The following is a 19,594-nucleotide window of genomic DNA, read 5'->3' as shown; positions in this document are numbered from 1 at the left end:
ATGTTTTTAGCAGGCATCAAACAAAAGTCAATGAATCCCTTGTTTGGGGTGTGGAGAAAGCAAGAAATAAGTGTATATGTATTTATACACACACAACCACACCTGTCAGCAATGGTGAGATGAGGAAATGTAGCTGCTGCCACTGTAATAAATTCCAGGTTTCTAGTGTGAACCCTATAGTAGTCACATCATATTTTGTTTCTTGTAACCATGTTACATGTTTAATTAAATATCCAGAGCCCTATTGCTCATTTTGCATTCGGTAATTTCCTTCTGCTAGTTGTTAAAAGTGACAGATGATGCTTTCCAAAGTACCAGGTTCTATGCTTACCTAAATGAAATAATTTTATTTTGCTTATTATATTCAATGGCCATCTGGAAAATATATAGACATATTTTCCCTTTACTGTTCATATACAGTACATTAAATAGGCCAACTGGAAACTTTCCACAAATGTAGGAAGTCCACATTTCCCAACAACCATCAAAAACAAGAGTAGAGGAAAACACATTCTCTAGTTGAATTGTTAGCATGAAGTGGGTAGTGGAATGCACAATAACTGAGATCATTCCTCTACAATAATCATTGCAAAAAGTTAACTTAGGCTCCAATCGGAACCCCGCTTAACTTAGGACAAAGAAACAACGAACCCATGGGTTTTCTTTTCCCCAGAGTCCTTGGTGCTCCTGAAAATCTGGTTTTGTACCTAACAAAGTTTATGTAATTAAGTCCACAAACATGCTCAAGACCACCCAAAGAGCTTCATGTATATGTATGGATTTGAATCCAAACTTCTCCTGGCTAAAGCCAACAAATTATCCCCTACATTTACACCACACTATCAGGATCAAGATGATATAATTATTGCAGCTTTCAACATTTATACACTGCATATTCACAGACGCAACTGCCTTGTGATCTTAGAACTGCGAAGGTATTTCTCTGGGTTTAGTGCAAGTGAAATCAGTTGAAAGGTTCCAGTCAAATGCAAGGGAGGCCATACAAGTGCTAGACAAAGCAATTACTTGACTTAGGCTAGACTCCATTAAAGTTTCATTGTCAAACCATAGTTTTGTAACTGAACAAAAACTCCCCTTTTGTGTCTCACCCTCTCTAGGTCAGCACCCAAGTCCTTTGTCTCTGGTTACAAGCCAACTATGATTAGTGGTAATGCAATCATGCCAGTTAGATGTAACACTGACCACAATTAAAGCTAATTAGGAAGGGCGGAGGAAGAGGAGTAGGCAAGCCTATGGAGTGCTCATCATTACCAAACCACAGTCTGGCAACTGGGCACCGAACCATACCAATGAGTCACAAGCAAAATTACTGGATCCAAGACAGCAGCATGGGGTTCTGGGTGGAATATAAGATATGACAGTCTTCTTACATCAGCCACTGCAACTAGGAAGTTGTGCACACAGGCATTGCACACACCAAGGTCGCCCCTAGTGTCCATCCATAAGAGGACCTTGACACTTCGTAATCTGGCAACAGCAGTATCCCCACCCTCCTACTGAAATTAGGCTTCAAAAACCCATATGTGGTAACCCATAGAAGGCTTTTCCAAGCCTAAGTGCTTTGGCTGGGGTGATGAGTGGTGTTCCACAGCAAGGAGAGAATAAGCTTTCCCAGCTGTGAACCATAAAAAAATGTTCCCTATGCTACAATTGCTGTGGCGTGGAGATGGGGCGATCTTCCTGTCAACTGCAGCTGGGGGGAAAGCTGAACAATGTGGCCTTGGAACTTCCCTCCCTAGCTGTATTCTCCAGAAATATCACACTCATCCTTAATTAGGCAGGGGGGGGTTAACACTTTTCAAGTCTAACTGCTTGGCTGAGGGAGTGTGTGTATGTGAAGATGCATCACGTGTGGATAGGAGGGGATAATCTATTGGCTAGGCAGCTAAAGGTAAAGGTAAAGGGACCCCTGACCATTAGGTCTAATCATGGACGACTCTGGGGTTGCGGCACTCATCTCACTTTACTGGCCGAGGGAGCCGGCATACAGCTTCCGGGTCATGTGGCCAGCATGACTAAGCCGTTTCTGGCGAACCAGAGCAGTGCACGGAAACACCGTTTGCCTTCCTGCTGGAGCGGTACCTATTTATCTACTTGCACTTTGACGTGCTTTCTAACTGCTAGGTTGGCAGGAGCTGGGACCATGCAATGGTAGCTCACCCCGTTGCGGCCTTCTGATCGGCAAGCCCTAGGCTCAGTGGTTTAAACCACAGTGCCACCCGTGTCCCTAGGCAGCTAGTGCACCTTTTAATTCTTACAAAGGGTGAGATGAAATGTGACTAGTGCACTAGCTGCCTAGGGACACGGGTGGCACAGGCCCAAAAGGGTTAGCAACCCCTGGTCTAAGTTAAAACACTGGACTTGGAAGCTACACACATTCAGTAAGACAAGTCACATTTGTGTGAACTGGAGGCGCAGTATCATTCACTTTCTCCCAAAGGAAAGAATGATGTTTAAAAATAGCTTTTCTCTCAATGACATGTATTATCCCTTTCTAACCTACCATATGTATATGCATTACGTACTTCACATAAACCATACCTGACTTCCAAGCTAGCTTTTCAAACTTCTACAATTTAAGTTAGGTGACTAATCATTCTGCTTTGCAATTCAACTTCCTAGTAAGCATGTAACACATTACCTAATTAAACTGTTTGTTAAGCAACTGTGACAGTACTGCCCATACAGATCGTTAGTTATATTTTAAATTTAATGTACCGTGTCCCAAGAGAAGTTTCAAGATACAGAACAGCTGGAGTGCTTGACTTTGACCAGGGAGAGCAGAGTCCATATCCCCGCTCAGACTGAAGAGAGTGCGACTTTGGGCAGAGACACAAGTTTCTTGCAAGGTTGAGATAATTCCATGCATACAATGAATACAGAAGCCATGGAAACATTTAGAATTTTGACAAGTGTTGCAGTCTCCAACCCCACTGGTTCCTTCTCTTACCCTTATACAGTCAGAAAGAAAAAGTATGTCTGTACCAACAGTATCTCTCAACATGGAAGTGGCAACTTCTGAACTAAAGAAATAGAACAGTATGCCATAGGATTTTAGCTAGGTCATAACTGGTTTGCATTTTTATCTATGATTTTAAAACAAGGCCTTTATTTGCCACTGTGGCCATTAAACTATGTCTATGACATGAATTATAGCTTTATACAGTAATCCCAAAGCAGCTTATATTAGAACTGACAACTGAAAGGGAGTTGTTGTTTTCCTGGAAAATAAAATTATTAGGTTCATTTTTGGTAAGGAAATTATATAAAATATTGATTAGAAATTAATACCAAAGATTTCCTGGAATAGCATATATATTTAAAATCCGTAATACTGTATTTTCACCTTCTCAACAAATGTGAGCAGGCGATCTTATTCCCAGACTGGGAACTATTGTTGAGAAATGTGACTCACACAAGGCTGCCCATCAGCTACTTTCCATACCCAGAACTAATTTTTTAAAATTCATCTTCATAATTAAGATTCAGTTATGTAAAGCAGAAAGCAATGTTCAGTTGATACATTAAAACGCATTTGCAGCTATCTTAGCAAACTGATTGGATAGCAAATAAATCCTTACCTTCAAATGATAATTTGTTCTCCCTACTTGCAACTAAGTTAGAAATTCATTTGGTTAGAGAGAACCGCTAAGTACAGATTTATGAGTAACTGAGGAGAGTCACTTGGGTGTGAGTTATGAGGCACCTTTAGCAGTGGTTTTAGTGTTTATAATACTCATGGTCACGGCTCTGAACACTGACTTCCAAGTAGGAACTTAGATATAAACCATTTTCAATCTAGTTATCAGATGGCATACTGAACTGCAATTTGATGGGATACCTGTGAAAAGAGCTGCTCCCCTCCTTGTGCAAATACAAAAGCTTAATATTTTTTTATTTTTCTTGAGAAAGACAAGGTGCAACACCACATGCTGGAATGCCTCCCTCTCACTGGCAAGAGAGGAGGGTATTCTAGCAATGGTGGAATCAGTGGGGTGGGCGAAATACTGCCTCTTGTGCTTCTGCCACCTGAAGTGGGCACTTTATCCCACCTCACGAGCAGGCTGGCTTTGGTCGGAGGGTTGCATTCCCTTCTGGACTCACAGGCAAAAGTGGGAAAAGCAATGGGCAACAATGAATATTATATTTGTACAGTAAACTAATTCCTACATACTCCTCTCTATCTTCTATTCAGGCAGGCAAGAACACTTATCAGAGCTCAAGGACACATTCCAGTCAGGCACAAACACTCAAAGGAAGGGGCAAAGCAGAGCCAATAACTGAGCTATTAGTCACAACTAAAAGTGGACTGCATTGATTCGGGATGAAGCAGTTTCATCACCAGTATGCTGATGCCACTGAGCTATTACAACAATATAAAACTGGCCCAGGTTCAAGACTGCTTAAATGTATGACAATTTAGCCTGACCGAAAGCATGGTGCAAAGTTAACTTATCTGAAACAAAGAGGCATTATAGAAATAGTTTTTGAGGAATATCAGGATAGCAATTTCACAGTAGCACTCCATGGTGCAGAGAATTATTTTTATGGATCAAAACAGCTTAAACCTATTATTTCAGTTCTCAACTCTTCTACTTGTTTAACTTTTCCTTTCTTCATGCTTCCATCATGTGCTCTCTCTGTATGTGTTGGTCTTTAAGGTGTTACAAGACTTTTTGTCGTTTTCTCAAATAGTGGTAGGTGGATACCCCAGAAAGGCTCACAATCAGAGCATGATAACAATGGCTGAAGACATTAAGACTTTTAAAGGATGAGTCATCATCATGCCATTATCACTATAGTTACCATTTTCTGTACCTTTTCAAGTTCTTTTTTTTTAGGACTACACAAAAGTTGCACAAAGTATGCTAAAGTAGGTACACTATATTTTATATTGCTGTACTTGCTGCTGCTTTCAAATCCCCTCCCTAATAATTCCAACCGAAAGCATACAAAGTATTCCAAAAGCGGGTACACCATAGATGTACATAATAGCATTACAAAGTTTCAATGTTTTTTCCAAACTCCCTTCCAATAGTTCCATCACTGAACTTTACTTTTATCACTCATAAAACTTTTTACTATGACCCTGAGGTCTCTCTCCTTAAACAGCCTGTTTAGACTTCCATCTAGCATGAGTTTTGTTTTGTTTTTGTCTCAATGTTACATTACTTAGCACTTTGTTCATTAGATCTGATGCATGCTCATATACAGAGCTAAAAGTCTGTCTACTTATTAGTGTTTTAGTCTTGTTTTACAGCACAGTCCCATGCAAGCTTACTCGGAAGCAAGTGCCTCCAGCTTCAATAGGATATGCTCCAAGAAAGTGTGCTTAGAAATGCAGCATTAAAAGACATATCCTTTAGAACACTGAATGTGAATCAAGTTTTGTTCTCCATTCCTACATGTACTGACTTGCCAGTTATATTACAAGAGAATAAGGAATGCTTCAGTGCAATTTCTAATTGCACAGGTACCTTAATTTTCCTGTCACAAACAAACATTTGCTTGTGTTTAGAAATCTTTATATATGAGAAACCACCACCAAAATATATACCACCAAAACTATAAGTGTCTGACAGAAATTAAAATAAGGATTCAACAGTACAGATGGTTGAAGGATGCACATCTTCCTTCCAGGTGAAATGGGAGGGGAAGGGAAGGATGAAAATAGCAATGTGCCCCTCACTTGTGTTCTTATCATTCCAAATATCCAAAGTCTACCCGGGATTGGCAGTTTAATGCTTTTGGAGAATTATTATAAATGTTAATATTTAAAATAAACACTAACACATACATATTAAAACTTCTAGGGAGAACTGGCAAACACTAAACAGAAATCTCTTCTCCTTTCCCTTGCTCTGTAGCAGAGGCTGAAGCACAGGAAGGAGGAAGAACATCCTAGCCAGGAAGCCCACAGAAACCACCCTCAACACCTCCTCCATCTGCAAGCAAAGGAAAGCAGCAGCTGCTCCCACTACCTCTCTTGCTCATGGTATAGATCAGCGTTTCTCAACCGCTGTTCCGCGGCACACTAGTGTGCCGCGAGACGCTGGCTGGTGTGCCGCGACGTGCGGTGACGAGAAGGGCGATTTGCATTGTCACGTGCCTGGCGGCCGCCAATTCTGGGCCTAATTCTTCCTGCTCCAGCACCCAAATAAAGAACACATGAGCAGGTACAGGCTTCTAGAGGGAGAGGGTAATTGAGCATTCAGAGGCAACTATCACTTGCCCTATCTTTGACCCTATTGTCTCTTCATGCTCATGCTCTCAAAGCTGGTGGAATGGTGAGGACAATTGGGCTCATTCCTCACCACTGTACCATGCAGAGGGAGAGTGCAGGTGATCACGTGAGAGATGTCTGCTTTTTCCATTACCAACGCTCTATAGCTGCACTACCTAGAGAGAAAGGATCAGCAAGCAGGCAGAGCGCTTAGTCAAACTATTTTAAATATTTAGATCAAGTAAAAAGACATCCTGGATTGCTTCAAAATTGTAATTAATGTTCACTACAATTACTGGAAAGCATTGTACATAGTAAACACCACTATTAATAAAAGGTATTGCCTTCCCTGACAGAAAAAAGAATTTATTCTGACACAGCCTGCTGAAAAATATGCATATTTTTAAAAGTACTTTTTTCTTTAGAAAAAAATCCCATGGTAATTTACACACCTTCTAACAATTCATTGATTGACTCAAACTCACATGGTTAAGTTTCTTTTTAAAAAAATTAGATAACATCTCTAATTCACAGGCATGTTTGGTCAACCCCACCATGGAGAATTGTGAATGTCTAGTCTGAAGGAGTATGTTAGAGACAAGAATCAACTTCAGAGAAGCTTAACACTCCTTTCATTTACCATAATGAACAAAACTTATTTGAGTAGTTACTACACCTATGCTTTTATACCCAGTTAGGAGATCTGTGGAAGAGATGCATCTCATATTTTAGAACTTTATGGGCAGCAATGAATTTTTATGCCAACTGCATACAGATGCCAGTGGCCTGAGGGGATACAGCACAAGTCTGCCTGCTATAAACAGTCAGGAAGCTCAGATGACTAAACACTTTGAAGATTTAAAAAGGTAATACAGAAGATCTTCTATACATTTCTTCAGACAGGATCTAGGAGCTCTTTTGTAAATTTTCAGGCTAAAACCATGTAAGAATAGACCCTAAAATCTGATCACATGCCCATACTGTTATGTTTGTACCTGCATCTCTCTCTGATTTTTAGGTGTTTGGTAATTACCGGTATTTCAAATGGGACGCGGGTGGCGCTGTGGGTTAAACCACCGAGCCTAAGGCTTGCTGATCAGAAGGTCGGCAGTTCAAATCCCTGCGACGGGGTGAGCTCCTGTTGCTCGGTCCCTGCTCCTGCCAACCTAGCCGTTCGAAAGCACATAAAGTGCAAGTACTGTAGATAAAAAGGTACCACTCCGGCGGGAAGGTAAACTGCATTTCCGTGCGCTGCTCTGGTTCGCCAGAAGCGGCTTAGTCATGCTGGCTGTACGCTGGCTCTCTCGGCCAGTAAAGCGAGATGAGCGCCGCAACCCAAGAGTCATTCACAACTGAACCTAATGGTTAGGGGTCCCTTTAACTATTTCAAGTTTTGTTTCAGAACACTAGGTTTTTCCTCATAATGTGTAATATTTAACATGTCTTACCTAGAATTCTTTTTACTGCCAGAATCACATTTGTACATATAACAGGAAAAAAAGTTATACCATGTACGGTAGAGAAATAACAACTCACCCCCATTCTGGCAGCTGCAGTCTGCTGATCATAGTGCCCCATCACATTGGGGAAAAATGTCATATTGTAGGCCATTCCAGAACATCTTGGGATAGTAATGGGTTCACATGTGAATAAGCTATGCCCATGTGTCAAGTTTAAGATTAAGCTCAAAGTCAGAAGTACAAAGATACCCATCTTCCCAGGCATTTCACACTTCAGTGTCATGTCATGATCAGCTTCTCCACAGGATACTTTGTTCACGGTCAAAGTAAACACATATTCCTTTTTTAATTTCTCAGAGACTGCAATGAAATGGCAAGACTGGATTTCCTGTTTCTCTTCATATTCTCATCTGCCTGTCTCGATTACTTGAAAGATAAACTTTGCCATTTGTGCACTGTAAAGGAAAAAAGAACAGTTAACAATAGCTGTAACTGCTTCAAGATCTTTGAAACGCATCAAATAGAAGTTTAAAAAGCAAAAGCTTACAAATACTTTTAGAAATAAAGTAGGCTATTATTACCATACACCTCCCCAAGGCAAAATACAACTGGATCAGTTGTTGACAGCAGTGAATCAGGATAGCTCAGCTAATAATCAGTTACAGTACTAGTATTCTGCACAGTACAAGCCTATGCATGTTCATTCAGAAATAAGTCTCACTACATTCAACGAAGATTACCTGGGATTGCAGCTGCAAAGACATACTACATGTTACGAAGAACTAAACCCCACAGGGTAAATTTCTCAGAAACACCTTAAGAAACTTGAAAGACACACCCCGATTTTCAAATTGTAGGTCAGTCATAACTTCTAAACATATAATTTAGACATATAAGCAGCAAACGTCAAAATACAAGTTTACAGGAGGGCCCTCAATACAGCCAATACATTTACAGTTTACAATGTGGTTTGCAAAAGAACTGCTTGCATTACAGCGCTGACTGAAGAGCTCTGAAACTTCTTCCTCATCGCACAGATGAACCAAAAGAGGGAAAGATGCCTACATACCAATTAAGCTGACGGCAGACATTTCAGAGGGGAGAAAGCTCACGTTACAACGTGAATATAGAGACGGGTACGATCTATTCTAACAGGTATGTTTTCAGCCCGATTCCGCCCACACTTTGCAACTACCGAGGCTCTCTCCGCCTCAGAAATCAACTCCCTTCCTTCCTTCCCTCGACAATGCCTCCATAGCTTGAATTGCAGCCAGCATTTCCCCTCCCTGCTTTACCACCTAGAGATGGCCTGGTAGAAAGGCTCTGGAAAACTCACACGCCGTTTCGTGACTTTCCGCTTGTCCTAATACAGCTATTTCACCCGGATTTGGAGAAGACTTGAAACGAGAGAGACTACCAACGACTTTGCCCTGAAAGCTCTTCGAAGTCGCCTTACCTGCCATGGAACATTTTTCCCAAGATGCTCAGAACGTAGAGAGGAACAGAAAACCCGGATTTAATTAAGTCCTCCAAACAAGCGGCCTCTTCTGCTTCTGCTGCTTCTCCAACGCCGCGCTCAGCGCAGTGGAAGAAGAAACTCTCTCACCTGCCTCCCTTGGGCCGCCCCCAGATACCAACACAAGGCGTCGTCCTTACCCCGTCCCGTCGGGTCCCTCAGACGGGAAGAAACCACAGTGGAGGGGGCGGGGGGCGGTCAGCTGGGCGCCAAACCACGCCCCCGTCCCTCACCTGAGCGGCTCGGCAGAGAGCTGGCGCCGTACCTGGCCTCGCCTCAGGGTGCCAAACGGCCGCGCGGGCTCACGGGTCCTTTCGACGACAGAATGCAGGGCCAGCCGAGACAGGGAGGTGGTGATGGTGGTGCTAGAAGAATCGCGCGATATTTGAACGACCGGTGAGAAGGGCGAGGGGGCGGGGCTGGTGCACCTTCTTGGGGCCACCCGGATCCCCTCCCCGCTCCCGCCTCCCCTTCTCTCCTCTCCGCCAAGATGGCGGCGCCTCACCGGCGTCTCTTCCACTTCCCGGGAAAAGGCGTGAAAATGAGCACGGGGGAGGCGGAATCGCGTTTCTAATGCTCCTCCGCTTTTTTTTTCTTAAAGGCAGATAAACCTCTGAAAGTAGGAAATTAGCTTAGTGGAGAGGGAGGACTACGAGATCACAAGCTTTTCGTCCTTCTGTGCTATTTCTTTGCGTGCAGGGAGTTTTTGGGGTTTTTTTAAAAAGTGGGCAAATGATATTCTTCACCTGCATGCCGAAATGCCAGAGTGCACTTTGCTGTTAACCTGCACACCGACGGTGTCTCCTCATTCTGCATTTTGTTTCAATCTAGCTTGGTACTGGGCGAAATGTTGGTTCCCGGTGTCAGCGGACCGGAAAGTCGAAATATCTCGGATGCCCATTTGTCATTGAAGTCAACAGGATTGTTCGTTTAATTATTATTATTATAATTTTATTTTGAAGTAAATCTATTGAGAGTGATGTAACTTTTAAACAAAAACTAGAGTGTTTCTTTCTAAGGCTAAAGGAAATCTTAGCCGCACAGTAGTTCTTGTTTCGATAAATAAGAATGTAGTTCCAAATGTAAATGTGAAGCTAGAGAAATTAATTTAAAACATTTGAGATATTAAAATATCTTGAACTTTGGGAACCCGCACTGCTAAAACATAATAAAATAGCAATATGTTGAGCCCCCTTCTTCAATTTAAGGACAAGTAAACATGAACTAGGACCCAGGTGGCGCTGTGGTTTAAACCACTGAGCCTAGGACTTGCTGATCAGAAGGTCAGCGGTTCGAATCCCTGCAACGGGGTGAGCTCCTGTTGCTCGGTCCCAGCTCCTGCCCACCTAGCAGTTTGAAAGCACACCAAAGTGCAAGTAGGTAAATAGGGACCGCTCTGGCGGGAAGGTAAACAGCGTTTCCGTGTGCTGCTCTGGTTCGCCAGAAGCAGCTTTGTCATGCTGGCCACATGACCCGGAAGCTGTCTGTGGACAAACGCTGGCTCCCTTGGCCTATAGAGCGAGATGAGCGCCGCAACCCCAGAGTCGGACACGACTGGACCTGATGGTCAGGGGACCTTTACCTTTAAACACGAACTACTGTTCAGCCTTGTGTTTCGTGGCCTAGGGCTAAATCCCATTTAATTCAGTGGGATTTACTTCTGAGTAAACGTACAAAGGTATCTGAAGAAGTGTGCATGCACACGAAAGCTTGTACCCAGAACAAACTTTGTTGGTCTCTAAGGTGCTACTGGACAATTTTTTTAAAAAAAATATTTAGTACAAAAGATCAGGCTTTGTGGGTTTCCCCTGCCTGCTTCTCTCCTTCCGTTCTGCTCAGTTCTTGCAGCGTCTCCTAGGCCCTGTACCTAGTGCGGTGGAACCAGTCATGCCGCCCTAAATCCACCTCTGGGTATTCTCATTAATCCCTTTCCCCCAAAGATGTCTCATTGCTTCATCTTTTTGCCTTAAAATTTTGCCCTGAGGAGATGAGAAACGCAGAGTAGCCTGGAGAGCTGCCCACCACCTATCTCAATGTAAAGTGCTGGTTTTGATCATGGCTTGGAACTTCAGTATCTGAATGATCCACTTCTTTCTGCATGCACCAGCGCAGTCATCCGAGATTCTTCTCTTAATGTTCCTGTGACGTAAGATAAATAAGTGTGATGTCCATCCCAAATAGGCCTACCCGACACCTACCTTAACATTATTTTAAACCCAGGCAAAGCCCTTATGTGCCCAGATGGTTTAAATCAGGGGTCGGCAACCTAAGGCCCATAGGCCACAAGCGGCCTATGGGGGCCATTTAACCAGCCCATGAGCCACCCGCTGTATGGCATGGGGACTCGCTTCTGCGGCACCTGAATTGCCTCTGCGCAGACGACAGAAATCGTGGGCGCTCACGCGTGCGTGCAATCTGGCCCATGGAGGGATCTCCGCTGGTTTAAATTATATTGTGATTCTAACATTATTTTAGCCCAGTTTTTGTTTATTTGTTACCTTTTATTGTAAGTGTGATTATTGCATCATTTGGGCATTTGTTAAAAATACCCAAAAACAGAACAAAGAAGCCCCCTCCAAAAAGGTCAGTGGCATGCCGTAATTATCACCACAAAACTGAAATGTGAGGCTCCTGTGTTGCTCAACCAGTTCTGCCACAGACTTGTTGTGTAGCCTTAGGCAAGTCACACAACTGCCATTCTGTGCCTTTATGAAATGTGAATGATAATAATTTTATTTAATACCCTTACAAGCCTTCATTAGCATCAGTATAGTACTTTGAGATCTGGAAAGAGGCACTGCAACACATAATTACAAACTGGAAGGTGATGGCACTGAGACAAGATTATTCAGTGCCAGAGCCTTACCCAAGTCAGTGTGGGACTCACAGGGCTTTGGTCTTGCAGCAGACTTGTATAGATGAAGCTGATGCACACAAGTAAGATGATGGTTGTAACATTTATAGGCAAGATAATTTGTAGAACTGCAGAATCACAATAAATATATTATTTTTCTCCTGCCCTGTTTGCCAGCAACCGAACCATGTTTTAACTACAGTAGTGCAAGTCCTCACTTTGCACTGAGGTAGCCAAAACCATTTTTAAAGATTAGGCTGTTTAGATAATAAAATGTAGGGATGAGAAACTGAAGACCTAACTGAGGGCCATTACCTGTTGTTTTGTTCTTGTTCAAAACAATGGCTTTTATTTTGATTGCAACTTATAAATAGTGTATATATGATGGCATTTCTTACAATAGTTGTTAATGGCTGGAGTTGAGCTAGAAATAGGTCACCAATCTTTTTGAACTTGTGGGCACATTTGGAGATTTTAAAATCTGTTGTGAAATGGCTGCCATAGGGCCATGGCTAGTCACAAAATGGCTGTCATTTTGTAAACATTGATAATCTCAAGGCATAGCCAGGATCTGAGCCCCAGAACACAAAATCACTCATCTGAACCCAGTTTTCTGTCCAACAGGACACTCCTAAGACAATTAATTTGCTCTTATTACCTGTAAATGAGCTAATTTCTACCAATTCCCTCTCTTCAGAATTATTCTGCACTCTCACACATGGACATCCTTTCATTCACAAACACACTTAAGCCTCAAGTCTACTTTATTGGGTATCTAAATCTGCAGTAGGGTGCAGCTGGGTACAACTACATACCTTGTTATGCCTATTGCAAAAAAACAACAACCACAAAGTCTTGTCTCCTTTTTCCTTATGGCAGATCCTTTTTAAAACAAAAAAATTATTATTTTATTTAATCCCAATGTTATTTTAATCAATTTGTCATTTAGGCATTGCTTTTAATTTATCTAGATTCAATAGAAAAACTTTAAAGAACCAGTAGGTGGCACCAATAAATCTGTTGAATGTCAACTGCAAAGCTGAACACTCAGTTTTTGTGTTTTGACACTCAATTTTTCTGTCACATTTAAGATGCAACCCAATAATCACTTACCTGTGAGTAAGTGCCATTAAACTCAAAGGGACTTACCGTAGATACTTTCCCCATAGTATTATCTCCCCAGATTTTCTTGTCTCTTTAGCAGTCAGGCAGTATTCTGTAGACCCTGACTATATTAGTCCTCACTGAGTTGTTTTTGAGAACTTTTTCCCCTTTAGGTTTTTCTACTGACGTTTTAGTACTTCTGCAAACCACAGGTTTTTCCCAAATATGCCAATACCTTCCTACTGTGTATGCCTGTGTGGTGCTGTTTTGGTTACAAAAGGAATGGCACTGGGGGGGGTGTAATCTTTTGTATATTGTGTATCTTAAATTAAAACAAAAAATCAAAAAGAAAATTGAGGTGTGTAGTATAGTATTTGTTGTTGTTTAGTCATTTAGTCGTGTCCGACTCTTCGTGACCCCATGGACCATAGCACGCCAGGCACTCCTGTCTTCCACTGCCACCCGCAGTTTGGTCAAACTCATGTTTGTAGCTTCAAGAACACTGTCCAGCCATCTTGTCCTCTGTCGTCCCCTTCATCTTTCCCAACATCAGGGTCTTTTCCAGGGAGTCTTCTCATGAGGTGGCCAAAGTATTGGAGCCTCAGCTTCAGGATCTGTCCTTCCAGTGAGCACTCGGGCTGATTTCCTTCAGAATGGATAGGTTTGATCTTCTTGCAGTCCATGGGACTCTCAAGAGTCTCCTCCAGCACCAAAATTCAAAAGCATCAATTCTTGGGCGATCAGCCTTCTTTATGGTCCAGCTCTCACTTCCATACATCACTACTGGGAAAACCATAGCTTTAACTATACAGACCATTGTTGGCAAGATGATGTCTCTGCTTTTTAAGATGCTGTCTAGGTTTGTCATTGCTTTTCTCCCAAGAAGCAGGCGTCTTAATTTCATGACTGCTGTCACCATCTGCAGTGACCAAGGAGCCCAGGAAAGTAAAATCTCTCACTGCCTCCATTTCTTCCCCTTCTATTTGCCAGGAGGTGATGGGACCAGTGGCCATGATCTTAGTTTTTTTGATGTTGAGCTTCAGACCATAATTTGCACTCAAGGTTGTGTCATCTGCATATCTTAGGTTGTTGATATTTCTTCCAGCAATCTTAATTCCGGTTTGGGATTCATCTAGTCCAGCCTTTTGCATGATGAATTCTGCATATGAGTTAAATAAGCAGGGAGACTATATACAACCTTGTTGTACTCCTTTCCCCATTTTGAACCAGTCAGTTGTTCCATATCCAGTTCTAACTGTAGCTTCTTGTCCCACATAGAGATTTCTCAGGAGACAGATGAGGTGAGCAGGCACTCCCATTTCTTTAAGAACTTGCCATAGTTTGCTGTGGTCGACACAGTCAAAGGCTTTTGCATAGTCCACATACTGCTGAAGCCTGCCTTGTAGAATTTTGAGCATAACCTTGATAGCGTGTGAAATAAGTGCAATTGTGTGGTAGTTGGAGCATTCTTTGGCACTGCCCTTCTTTGGGATTGGGTTGTAAACTGATCTTCTCCAATCCTCTGGCCATTGCTGAGTTTTCCAAATTTGCTGGCATACTGAGTGTAGCACCTTAACAGCATCATCTTTTAAAATTTTAAATAGTTCAGCTGGAATATCATCACTTCCACTGGCCTTGTTATTAGCAGTGCTTTCTAAGGCCCATTTGACTTCACTCTCCAAGATGTCTGGCTCAAGGTCATCAACCACACTACCTGGGGTGTACGAGACCTCCATATCTTTCTGGTATAATTCCTCTATGTATTCTTGCCACCTCTTGATGTCTTCTGCTTCTGTTAGGTCCTTACCACTTTTGTCCTTTATTATGGTAATCTTTGTATGAGATGTTCCTTTCATATCTCCAATTTTCTTGAACAGATCTCTGGTTTTCCCCATTCTATTGTTTTCCTCTATTTATTTGCATTGCTCGTTTAAGAAGGCCCTCTTGTCTCTCCTTGCTATTTTTTGAAAATCTGCATTCAGTTTCCTGTATCTTTCACTATCTCCCTCGCATTTTGCTTGCCTCCTCTCCCCCGCTATTTGTAAGGCCTCGTTGGACAGCCACTTTGCTTTCTTGCATTTCCTTTTCCTTGGGATGGTTTTCGTTTCTGCCTCCTGTATAATGTTACGAGCCTCCATCCATAGTTCTTCAGGCACTCTGTCCACCAAATCTAAATCCTTAAACCTGTTCCTCACTTCCACTGTGTATTCATAAGGGATTTGATTTAGATTGTATCTTACTGGCTGTCACGGTCCGGTCGGCGGGCGGTTGAAGCCCTGGCTGAGGACGTCAGGACCAGAGGCAAGATGGTGGTGAACAAGCAGAAGCAGGTGCAGGGCAGGCAGTCGCAGGGTCAAGGAGCAAGGCAGAGGCGAAGGTCTGGGAGTCAAGGGGCAAGGCAAAGGTCCAAGGGTCGAGGATCAAGGCGTCGGCAAGGCAAGGGTCCAAGGAGCAAGAAGCAAGAGGCAACCAGGCAGGAATAGCGTTGCTGTGGCAAAGAGCTGAAGGGAAATGCTGAGTTTTTATCCCTCCCAGCTCCTGCCACCAGGTGCAGTGAGGTATCAAGTGGCCTCACCTGAGTGACCACGCCTTGCCTCTCCAGCACAAGCTGAGGCAGGCCCCAGTCCTGCAAAGAACTACAGGCGCCAGAGCCTGACTCCTGCCCATACTCCTGACACTGGCCCAGTGGTTTTCCTACTTTCTTCAGTTTAAGCTGGAATTTTGCTATAAGAAGCTGATGATCTGAGTCACAGTCAGCTCCAGGTCTTGTTTTTGCTGACTATATAGAGCTTCTCCATCTTTAGCTGCAGAGAGTATAGTATAGTTAGTATATATAGAGTTCGCTCACAGCTAACATCTACACTAGTTGCATGCAAAGCAAACAAATGAAACCAAACAACCTGAGGATAAAGAAAAGTAATGCTTTTACTGCAGTATATTGTAGACTCTGGTATTGACAAAGCTTTGCAGTTCTGTTTTGTAGCTTGGGAAGTACTTAAAAGCCCAACCAAAATCAGGATTTCTGAAACAGAACAATCAATACAATATTGCTTTGGAAGATAGCCAACACAGATGATGACAGAAATGATCAATATTTTGTCTTTTCAACACAAATAGCAATAAAGCCCTCCAGCTGTTTCTTAAGCTCCTGAGGATCTGAACAAATGACAGAAGAGGCTTCTTTTAGGTAAAGGTAAAGCTCTCAACACCCACTTTAAGTCAATTCCGAGTCATTTTGCATGTCACACTTGTGGTTGCTTTACTCACATGTAACATGCCATTTTGAAAAACTTGCCATATAATGAAACTTAAGAAAATTATATTAAAAATGATACAGAACAAGTTAACAATCTATGAAAAATAAAAAATGAGTGTGTAGGTAGACATTTTCATATAATTGCCTGAGTGTCTACACTTGCTAGAATGGTTATCCCCTAAACATTTTACAAACTAAGTTCCCAAATTATATTGTGTCCTTACTTTGCAACCCATCTGCTACTTACAGACTTGCTTAGTAAATCATTCTGTTTTAACACCCACTTGGAGCAACCTGATGCTTCAAGCTCCTATGGCAAACTGGTAGAGATGATTGGATTCACATTACCAAAGCTTCAGTTTTTGCATGTAATGCTCAGTTTCAAAGATTTTGTGTCATTGGTCCATTAAATGCCAGTATAAAGAGATGGCCAAAATGTGAGCATTTTTAATAGGTTCCTTACTATCAAAGATTCATGCAGAAGAATTGTAGAGCAAGGAGTTCATGCCATCTGCTCCCAAAGCGGCCACCAACAATGATCCTTATCTGCCTTTCCGTGAACTACGTAAAAACTGGGGACTTCCGGCGAGGCAAGATGGCGACGGGCACGCTGGCGCGAAGCTCCTGAAGGCGACCACCGTGCCAGCGCCGCCAAAGTAGCCCCCGGACAGCAGGAAACCACCGAGACTGCAGCTGCCGCTGCACAGGAGTCCAGTGGTCCCGGTGGACTGCCCGGAGAGCCGCCGACTCCCCTCCCCAGCGACCGCGCCGGATCGGGATAGCCCCCGAGCGCGCTGGGGCTTGGAACGCGGAGCGCCGACGCTCCGGCAGAAAGGGAGAGCCCCTGAGCGTGCTGGGGCTTGCAACGCGGAGCGCCGACGCTCCGGCAGAAAGGGAGAGCCCCTGAGCGTGCTGGGGCTTGCAACGCGGAGCGCCGACACTCCGGCAGAGAGGGAGAACCCCTGAGCGTGCTGGGGCTTGCACCCCGGAGTGCCGACGCTCCGAAAAAAAGGGAGACCACCCGAGCGCGCTGCCGCCATCACCCTCCCCTCCTGGGACAAAGGGAGGAGAGAGAGAGAAAGAGCCATCAAGACCACCGCAGCGGCCGCGGCTGCAGCCGCCCTCTCCCTCATTGAGACGAAGAGAGAAGAGGGAGAAAAAACCCGCTGAGGCGAGGGGCCTCGGTCCTACCGTCGCACCCTGGTCCACAAGCCCCGCCGAAAGACCACTGCCACTAACGAGGAAGAAGAGGCGAGGTAGGAGGACAAAGGCCGTGGGGGAAACACGAGGCAAAAACCAGGCCCTCTCACCCCACCAACGAGGCCCGTTCGAAAAGACACAGCTTTTGCAATTTTTTGAAATTTTTAAAAATATTTTCCTCTAATTTTTTATTATTATCACCATTATTTTCTTTTTCTAAATTTTTTCTAATCCCCCCCCCTATTTTTTCCTTTTCTTTTCTACATATATACATATATTAATTGCTGCTCTTAACGGGGGAGATCCAGAGAGAAGCAGCGCGAGGGAGGACTCCCGGAGGGAGAAATAACACTGCTTGAGATCACCTAAGGAGATCTCAGTTTATTTTTTGTCTTTGTTTTTGTTTTGTGTTGCTTCTCCAATTCCCCCCCCCCCAACTATCTTTTTCATCTTTTCAATTTTTATATTACTCTTATTTTCCAATCTCTATTGTTATTTTTAACCCCCCCCCCCAGCACTCTCCAGTCCTTCTAACTTGGAAAACAAAATATAAACAGGAAAGCCCCCCCCCTCCAATTTTCCCCCCTTCCTTTTTCTTTTCTTCCTCCTTTTTTATTTATTAATATCTCCCTTTTTAAGGGGGGCGCTGCGACTGCAGCCACCTCCTCCACATAATTTTGCTTTTTATATCTCATTTTCGGCTATATATATCACTCATATTTTTGGATATATATACCACTTATATTTTTATCTCCATTTTACTTTTTAACCCCCCTTTACTCTTCTCCCCCCCCCACCAGCATCTTTACACCAATAACATCCCACTCCCACCCTTAACACACAGAACCCCCCCTTAGTTACTAACACCCAACCACCCCCTTCTACGCATCTCCCTCTCCCCACTCTCCCCACCCCATTTCCCGCCCGCCCCCACGCCTGTCTGACCACTTTATTTTATTTCACTCCCTAAATCCACCCCACACCTGATCCCAGCATCTCTCTGTCAAAAAGGGGACCACTGCCGCTGCAGTCATCCCTACTTTGATTGATTGCTAATACCCCCATCCCTCACACTGTTCCCCAGCCCAGCCCCAGCTCCCAATTAATACCTCACTTTAAGTTTGCCTGTTCCCTGCTCCCTCCCCCCTTAACCCCTAAAACTACATACCCATACCTCCACCCGCTTTCATCAACAACCCCCCCAGCAAACCCTTACCCCACATCAAACCTAAAAGCACCAATACAATAAACCATCACTGCTACTACTTTCCCTCCTCCCTTCCCTCCTCCCTCTCTCCCTCTCTCTCTACCGCCCTTTCACTCCTTCCCTCCCCCCCCACTCCCCCACTTCCCTCCAACCCCCATCTACCTTCCAATCTCCTATCCCTCCCCCTCTCCCCCTTCTTTTCCCTCCTCCTAAATCTCCTCTCCCTCCTCTTTCCCACCCTCTGACACTATACAGTTCTGCTTAAATCTACCTGAAAACAATCCTGCCACTCTCAAATCCCTTAATTACCTGTTGTGGATCCAGAACCCCCAACTGGACCCCAACACCCCCCCCTGAACACACGAGGGTGCACCACTGAGGAGAACGCGAGAACTCCAGAGAAGCTTGCAAACACAACCCAGGCGACACACAAATGACCGCCTAATTCAAACGCTCTGAATAGCCACCAATCAACGCCTGATCAATCCAACAACCTAACACCACGACTCCCAATCACAACAAACCCTACTCCAAGAAGTCACCAAGCAGACCCCAAACCGAAAACCCCAGGGAAACCACGACAACACCAACCAGGAACATGGCAAACAGTGCTGAGAACGTAACGCCTCTCCAAGAAGACGACCACCCGATGACTAAAAAAGATCAGAGGGATCTGGAAACAAGACTAATAGAGAGAATAACGAAAGAATTAACAAAACAGTTCACAAAACAACTGGAGGACGCAGTGGCCCC

General features: G+C 43.7%; 1 protein-coding gene and 1 long non-coding RNA gene across 7 annotated transcripts in view; one reads left to right on the top strand and one right to left on the bottom strand.

Annotated features, from left to right (window-relative positions):
- The window catches only part of FZD6 (frizzled class receptor 6), a 23,140-nt gene extending 13,516 nt beyond the window's left edge, over positions 1-9,624 (bottom strand). Inside the window, exons 1-2 of one of the 5 annotated variants that reach the window (XM_035124543.3) lie at positions 9,486-9,624; positions 7,781-8,159 (exon numbers count right to left, since the gene is read on the bottom strand). In XM_035124543.3, coding sequence (XP_034980434.2) covers positions 7,781-7,987 — 207 coding nt within the window. In that variant the 5' untranslated portion in view covers positions 7,988-8,159; positions 9,486-9,624. Of the gene's footprint in view, positions 1-7,780; positions 8,160-8,773; positions 9,028-9,160 lie in introns of those variants that run through there. The other 4 variants (XM_060277677.2, XM_035124542.3, XM_035124541.3 and 1 more) reach the window with 4 other exon arrangements.
- The window catches only part of LOC148684888 (uncharacterized), a 25,143-nt gene continuing 15,028 nt past the window's right edge, over positions 9,480-19,594 (top strand). Inside the window, exons 1-2 of one of the 2 annotated variants that reach the window (XR_015951580.1) lie at positions 9,506-9,616; positions 10,052-10,144. This is a non-coding gene — a long non-coding RNA (uncharacterized LOC148684888). Of the gene's footprint in view, positions 9,617-10,051; positions 10,145-19,594 lie in introns of both variants that reach the window. The other variant, XR_015951579.1, reaches the window with a different exon arrangement.

This window comes from Zootoca vivipara, chromosome 8, assembly GCF_965207765.1.
Source record: "Zootoca vivipara chromosome 8, rZooViv2.hap1.1, whole genome shotgun sequence".
Lineage (NCBI taxonomy): Eukaryota > Metazoa > Chordata > Lepidosauria > Squamata > Lacertidae > Zootoca > Zootoca vivipara.
The sequence above is the reverse complement of the archived record's forward strand: the minus strand, read 5'-3'. Positions and strand labels throughout refer to the sequence as shown.